Source organism: Entelurus aequoreus, linkage group LG12 (assembly GCF_033978785.1).
Source record: "Entelurus aequoreus isolate RoL-2023_Sb linkage group LG12, RoL_Eaeq_v1.1, whole genome shotgun sequence".
Lineage (NCBI taxonomy): Eukaryota > Metazoa > Chordata > Actinopteri > Syngnathiformes > Syngnathidae > Entelurus > Entelurus aequoreus.
Window position 1 is genome coordinate 28,729,452 of NC_084742.1, and position 7,500 is coordinate 28,736,951.

The 7,500-nt window shown below is 39.6% G+C and overlaps 1 protein-coding gene across 2 annotated transcripts; it reads left to right on the plus strand.

Annotated features, from left to right (window-relative positions):
- Positions 1-286: 286 nt before the first annotated feature.
- Positions 287-6,479, plus strand: LOC133661884 (H-2 class II histocompatibility antigen, A-U alpha chain-like). 2 transcript variants are annotated; one of them, XM_062065436.1, is made up of 5 exons: positions 322-373; positions 431-512; positions 587-679; positions 756-1,040; positions 5,968-6,479. In XM_062065436.1, the coding sequence occupies exons 2-5, from the start codon at positions 437-439 to the stop codon at positions 6,087-6,089; spliced, it is 576 nt and encodes a 191-aa protein (XP_061921420.1). In that variant the 5' UTR covers positions 322-373; positions 431-436; the 3' UTR covers positions 6,090-6,479. The 2 variants fall into 2 exon arrangements, with proteins under 2 accessions (XP_061921419.1, XP_061921420.1); XM_062065435.1 differs by having other exon boundaries at positions 287-373; positions 431-679.
- The last annotated feature ends 1,021 nt before the right edge of the window (positions 6,480-7,500 follow it).

Genomic DNA, 7,500 nt, shown 5'->3' on the forward strand with positions numbered 1-7,500 from the left:
AGCGATAATGAGAGTCAATAGGGCCGAAAGAGGTCTTAAGAAAAAGTGTGCATACTTTGTTCATATACTATTCTAACATTACAATCAAAAACACAATGTAATTTTTTTTTTTAATCCCCATTTTGAGCCTTAAGGGTGCAGAAGGGTTCATAATAATCATTTTAAATAGCTTTGCAAATGTTAACTACTTGTGAAGTGTTCTACCCGGTCACTGGTGATATTGCTAATTATCTGCACTGTGATTGGCTGAGCTCAGTTGCTGCCGCTGCTTGTTGGACTTCGGCCCGCCTAAAGTGTCAGAGCAGAAGTTGAAAACAATGAAGAATGAAGGCGTCGGTGCTGCTGCTCCTGCTCTGTGGCATCTCAGCAGACGGTGAGTATCCCTACCGAGAGTCTTAAAGACAACCTTTCAGTGGTTGTTTATGCTCAGATTTCCATGAAGACTTGCACATCGTGGGCTGTTCCGACACGGATGGCGAGGCCGTTTACTCTCTGGACGGCGAGATCATGTGGTATGCTGACTTTGCCCACCGGGCAGCGGTGGAACCTCAGCCTGACTTCATTACACACATGTGTTACACAAAAGATGTTTTAGAGGGGGCACTGCTCCTAATGGCCAACTGCAAAATGAACCTGAACACGACCCGGAACTATCTGAAGGATGAGCCATTAGTGTATGGTACTGTGATCAAACAGGCAAGTTCACACTTGAAGACCAGGTTTTGACCTTTAACATTGCGCGCCTGTGTGTTCAGAGGCTCCCTCGGATGTGATTGTCTACTCGAGAGACGAGGTGCTACTCGGAGAGAAGAACACACTTATCTGTCACATGACTGGCTTCTACCCGGCGCCCGTCACAGTACGCTGGGCAAGGAACGGCGAGCACACGGGCCAAGAGAGCAACACCAGCCCCCCATTCCCCAACAAAGACGGTTCTTTTCAACAGACATCCCGACTTGACTTCACCCCCCAAAAGGGAGATATTTATAGCTGCATCGTGGCGCACCAGGCCCTGGAGGAGCCATATACTCGCTTCTGGGGTGAGTCACATGATCTGCACACTCTAGGTTTACATGGCCCAAAACATTTTGTTTGCGGACCCATTTTGCTCTTTATTTTTTCTCATATAACACTCTATAGGGTTGGGGTTCTAAACCTTTTTGAACTCGGGGCCCAACTTTTCCACTACGGACGGGTCCGGGACCCACTAAAATATTAACACTGCATTGGTAATCTTACTCTTGATTTTAATCATATTCAATGATTATATCCAACCTACTTACAGTTTACAACCTTGTCAAATGATATGAAAGTGTGTGTTAATCACAAAGATTATTATTTATTTACTCTGACACATAAACCTTAGGGTTAGGTTAGGCTAAAGACTTTGGCCCCTTGGCTTTGTACGTTAAGCCCATGATCACCAACCTGGGTTTTCGTATTGACAGTGATTTTAAATTGGACCGTCAGATTGGCACAGTGGTGAAAGCCAGCTTTTTTTATTTACGTCAGCTGGCTAAGGTTAAAAACCTTCTTTCTAGGCAACAGTTTGAGACAGTAATCCATGCCTTTATTACATCTCGGCTGGATTACTGTAACGCTTTATATTTTGGAATTAGTCAGTCCTCCCTCTCACGTCTGCAGCTGGTCCAAAATGCAGCTGCCCGACTTTTAACAAACACAAGAAAAAGAGAGCACATTACTCCTGTTTTAGCTTCCCTCCACTGGCTGCCTGTGTCTTTTAGAGTCCATTTTAAAATTATCTTACTTGTTTTTAAATCCTTACATGGTCTTGCCCCACCTTACCTCTCTGAGCTGCTCCACCTCTATGCCCCCACCCGGTCCCTCAGGTCAGCTGATCAGCTGATCCTGGAGGTACCCAAATCCAAGCGTAAGCTCAGGGGGGACAGAGCCTTCTCTGTTGCGGGCCCCAAACTCTGGAATGATCTTCCACTTCATGTGAGACAGGCCCCTTCTTTGGCTATTTTTAAGACCCTTCTTAAAACCCATTTTTATTCACTGGCTTTTAACCCAGCATGAGACTTTAAACTGTTTTTAACTTTTAACTTTTTTAACTGCTTTTTATCTAACAAAATTGTTCTTAGGGTAATTTTGTATTTGCTTTTTTAATGTGTATTTTACTTCTGTTTTAAATTTTATTTTTTAGTCTGTCCTTTGCCTTTATTTCTTTGTGGTGTACAGCTCTTTGTTTTTCAACTGTGGTTGTTTTTAAAGGGCTTTATAAATAAAGTTGGTATGGTATGGTATGGTAAAGATGGCAAACCACCTCGACTGCTCGTTGTACGGGGGAATTTAGTTCAAGTCCAGAACCGGATTCTGCGAAGGGAGTGTGACGGATGATCTTGAGATCAATAATGGGTAGGTTTAGGGTAATGCATCCCTCTACTCAATGCCTGGTCAACCGGCGGTCTGCAGGCCACATCCGGCCCGCCCAAGTTATTCATTTGGCCCGCCGAACATCACCCATTTAGGCTTGATGAAACCATTAAAACGAGGGTTGATCGTGAATGCAGTACTACCACCATCCCGCAGAGGAAAACAGCCAGGCATATGTGTCACAATGAAGCAGCAGCTGGGGAGGAGAAGAAGACTACTCATTCAAACCTGGAAAAAAAAATCCAAAATAAAATGCTAAAATCGGACTTTTAACAACGACTGGACAACAAAGTATGAATGTTCTCTCCAGAGCAAGTGCTCAAGTCATTGTTTCCTGGCGGACCCTTTAAGCAACGGACACATTGATTCAGACAAGCAGCAACAAAGGTAGAAATCCCAGCGTGTAAACTTCATCACCAAACTTGGTCAAACATTTGTAAGTAGATATTGTGTGTAAGTATAGTTTGTTTTGTATTGAAATTGCTGACATCGTGATGACTTTTGTATTCGTGGTCGTGTTGTCGTTTACTACATGTAGTACTAAATTTGACCAATAGAGGGCGACAACACTAATAGTTATAAATCATATACAATGTTTGGTGTGAATGTAGTGTATTTTCTATGTATGTAAACATTTGTAGTTTATTGTGTGAATATATTAACGCTAAACCTATTTTATTTATGTAAAATACACAATGGACGTTATACTTCTGTTATGTTTATATTTTCAGTTTTACTAACATAAATGAAGAAATAAGTGTAAAGAAATACAACAAGGAAGGAAAAGAGTTCAAGAGAAGGAACATCAATCTTCAACAAAAACTGGAGCTTCTTTTTCTTTATTCTTGTACCTATTTGCACATGCTGGAAATGAGTAGCGAGGGCAGAATAATACATTTATTGTCAATGCAGTGTGAAAGCCGATGCGTTTACTTTGCCATCAAGTAAACGCAGTCTCAAAGGAATATAACCCACGGAGACACTTTCCAAAAAACATCCACATTTTGATGTTCGACCTTTGGGCTCTTGAAACTGCGGCCGTCTTTATGATGTAATTGAATAGCCCTGCTCTACTTGCTCGCTTGATTAAAAAAATGTTTGCCAATCTGGACATCCCCATGGTTGATCATTCCGCTGGGGTAGAGTTAGAGAGACCAATATACTGCTGCATAATTCAATGTTTCAGCATTACCACTTTTTCTCCCTCAGTCCTTTCGTTGATTAGATAGCCAGATTTTAGACTTTATTTGGAATAAAAATACAGATTTTGTAAACAATATTTACAGAGACCCAAATCGTCGGGAGCATTAGCACTACCAAACTTTAGGTTATATTACTGGGCCACCAACATTAGAATTCTTAATTATTGGCTGCAAAATGAAGCACTTGATCTCCTTTAGTTATGGCTGGTTATGATGGCTAACTCAACTAAACCAGTATCTCTTAGTGCTCTGGTTCACTCTCCCACTCTTGTACTTCCGCGCTTAAGACAAATCCAATCATAAAAACCTCATTCAGAATTTGGGTTCGGTTCAAGCGCTATTTTGGTTTACAGACTATTTCTAGTCTTGCACCCATCGCTGCTAATCATGCTTGCCCTCCGTCTTTTGTCTTGTCTTTTTTAGTTGAAGTCTGGGGATCAACAATATCAAAGATTTATAAATTGACAGCAGTTTTGCCTCTTGTCAGCAACTTTTTGATACATTTTCACCCCCGAATCAACACTTATTTAGATATCTACAGATCCGTAGTTTTGTTCTTAATACGTTTCCCAGGTTTCCAAACTTACCAACTGACAGTTTTAGATGCTTTTTTGACACCACTTCCCACATTAAAATGATAAATTATGCATATTTACAATACAATTTTTCATTTACGCCCCGAGTCGGTGAATTCAATTAAGTCACTTTTGAAGGGTGACTTAGGAGTGATCCTATCTGAGGAGAGCTGGACAGAGATGGGGGCGTGGTTTCGGGGGGCGGGGTTGGGGGTTGGGGTGTTGGGGTGCAGGCAGCATACCCCTTCCCCTTCGAGCTGTCCTGGATGAAATGAAATTATTTTTTCCAATCATTGCAAGCGCATTTATTCTTCTTACTCGTCGTCGCCATGTCTCTTCTTCGTTCTTCTGCTTCGTCTCCTTCTTGTTGTGTGTGCAGTTGTGCACTGAGCTCCAAAAGCCGTAGATGTTATTGTAGCGTCCCGGAAGAGTTAGTACTGCGACGGGGGCGTTGATTGTTATGAAATAATAATAAACGTGAATCCACTGTGTACTCAGCCCATTACATACATAAAAAATCACGTGGAAAAATATATACATGACAAGAACCAGTAATTCCACACTCCTTAAAACATTAAAAACTAATATAAAGTGCATGGGAAGTTTAACTCACCGTAACGCTAAATCAATGGGAGCCCTGAGCTTGTTTCTCTGCAACGAGACGGTCCCAACTGGGGGTAATGGGAGACAAAATGTGTTGCTTATGTCCAGTCTGCTCCGTTGTTTGTTTGAGAGCCGGTCGCCACATATTATGCTGAGCGGGCTTGTTCACCTGTTGAGATAAATCCACATTTCAAGTATGGCTCCTGGTATTGTTTATCAAAAGCTTTCTTTTTGTTGGAAGTCGTAGGCTGTTCTTCTCTCTCTTCGCTGTGCCTTTTCCTCTTCGCAAAGAAACTTTCCAAAGACGTCTGTTTTTTACTCATTTTGCTAGCTGGGCGCTCAAGTGACCAAGATATAACCGAGAGAATCCGGTCATTTTTCTAAATAAAAAAGACTTTTCAAAATAAAAGAATGTTCGGGCTCAGATAATAAATAAAACGGAAATAACTAATTATTTCTTGTGTGGCCCGGTACCAATCGATCCACGGACCGTTACCGGGCTGTGGCCCGGTGGTTGGGGACCACTGGGCTAGAAGACTCATTGTGTTAAATTGGAAGGCAACAGCGCCCCCTTGCCACACCCCATACTTCGAAGTATGGGGTGGTTTCCTAAAATATGTAAGAGTGATCTCAAATGTAACCCCGATTGAAAGGTAGATAATCAATAAGCCCTTTGTCTGCTTGTGTTTTGCTGCACCGTGTTATGGACATTTAGGAGTGCAGTGGTCTGTGGCTTAATGTCAATATTTGCGTGTACATATTTTACTGGTGTTTGTTTTTTGTTTTTCCTAGTTTAATATTTTTATTTTATATATATTTTTTGTGGGTTACTTTTGAGGGAGAAAAAAAACATTTGACATGTTAAATTGTATTTTAAACACAAAATTGCAATTATCTCTATGGTCTTTTGAATAGGCACAACAGCTTTGCTGCTAAGTAAAACTAAAACTGTTACAAAGAACATGTTGACTCATCGCTAAATAGAAGTTTGGCAGAGTCAAAGTGTAATTTATCCATGATGCAATTTAGTCTATCAAAGTAGAACAAGTATACCTACAAAGCACGACGACCACCTTGATGATCAGCTGCTGAAGTTACCAATCGCCATAATCATGTGGCCCCACTAGTCATTGTGGTGCTAAAAAACACTAGTGTTTATGTCAGATGTTACCTATTACTCTTGTTTACAGGAGTGAAGGTGATGACGCCAGGCATCGGACCTGCGGTCTTTTGTGGACTTGGACTGACTGTTGGACTTCTCAGTGTGGCCACCGGAACCTTTCTCATTGTCAAAGGGAACCAATGCAGCTGATTGGCTGGAGCTAATGATGTCCTCAAACACTGCTGACCTTTCCGCTCACATGAAAAAACACAAAAAAATATCACTGACAAAGTTCTTATTTCTTGAATTCACTGTTGAATATTAAACCCTGAATTGAAGTTAATTGCCAACTCAATCTTAGTATTTCTGCGATCAGTCCTCTCACAAAAACTGATGACACCCGCCACCTTTCACTTGACACAAAACAAAATCATTCCACCAAGCTAGGAAAATTGCAGGACAACATAAGTGTTGGGACAAGTAAAGCGGTCAAACCCCGAATGTAGCAAATTAATGAAAATGATGTCTTATCTTTCTGGCAAAATATATACATTTTGACAGAAAAATTGTCCCATGTACAAGTGCCGTTCTTCTATACTTAACAGTTTCTGATCATGAAACAAGATATTACAAATATTTTATCAAAAATTAATTCTTGAATAAATCTTGTTGCCTTGACTTCTGATTTTAAAGCATGTTCTTCAATGAAGTGTTAGTGGAAGAAGAAAAAATGTGACAATATTGTGTGTGTGCGTGTATACAGGACTGTCTCAGAAAATTTGAATATTGTGATAAAGTCCTTTATTTTCTGTAATGCATCTAAAAACATGGAAATGTCATACATTCTGGATTCATTACACATCAACTGAAATATTGCAAGCCTTTTATTATTTTAATATTGCTGATTATGGCATACAGCTTAAGAAAACTCAAAAATCCCACCTCAAAAAATTAGAATATTTCCTCAGACCAAGTAAAAAATAAAGATTTATAACAGCAAAACAAAATCAGACATTTTCAAATGTTAATTAATGCACTCAGTACTTGGTTGGGAATCCTTTTGCACGGATTACTGCACCAATGCGGCGTGGCATGGAGGCAATCAGCCTGAGCATTGCTGAGGTGTTATGGATGCCCAGGATGCTTCAATAGCGGCCTTTAGCTCATTTGCATTATTGGGTCTGGTGTCTTTCAGCTTCTTCTTCACAATACCCCACAAATTCTCTATGGGGTTCAGGTCAAGGGAGTTGGCAGGCCAATCGAGGACAGTAATGCCATGGTCAGTACACCAGTTACTGGTGGTTTTGGCACTGCTGGATCATGCTGGAAAATGAAATCATCATCTCCATAGAGCTTTTATATATACATATATATATATACACATATATGTATATATATACGTATATATTTATATATATATATACATATATATGTATATATATACATATATATGTATATATATATACATATATGTATATACATATATGTATATACATATTTATATATATATACATATATGTATATACATATATACATATTTATATATATATATACATATATGTATATACATATATATATATACATATATATTTATATACATATATGTATATACATATATATT

Excerpts from the sequence above, each read along its gene's own strand:
- LOC133661884 (XM_062065435.1), top strand. The coding sequence starts at position 325 with ATGAAGGCGTCGGTGCTGCTGCTCCTGCTCTGTGGCATCTCAGCAGAC. Across the intron at positions 374-430 it reads CTGTGGCATCTCAGCAGACG|ATTTCCATGAAGACTTGCAC; the intron begins GTGAGTATCCCT and ends GTTTATGCTCAG. Across the intron at positions 1,041-5,967 it reads GCCATATACTCGCTTCTGGG|GAGTGAAGGTGATGACGCCA; the intron begins GTGAGTCACATG and ends TCTTGTTTACAG.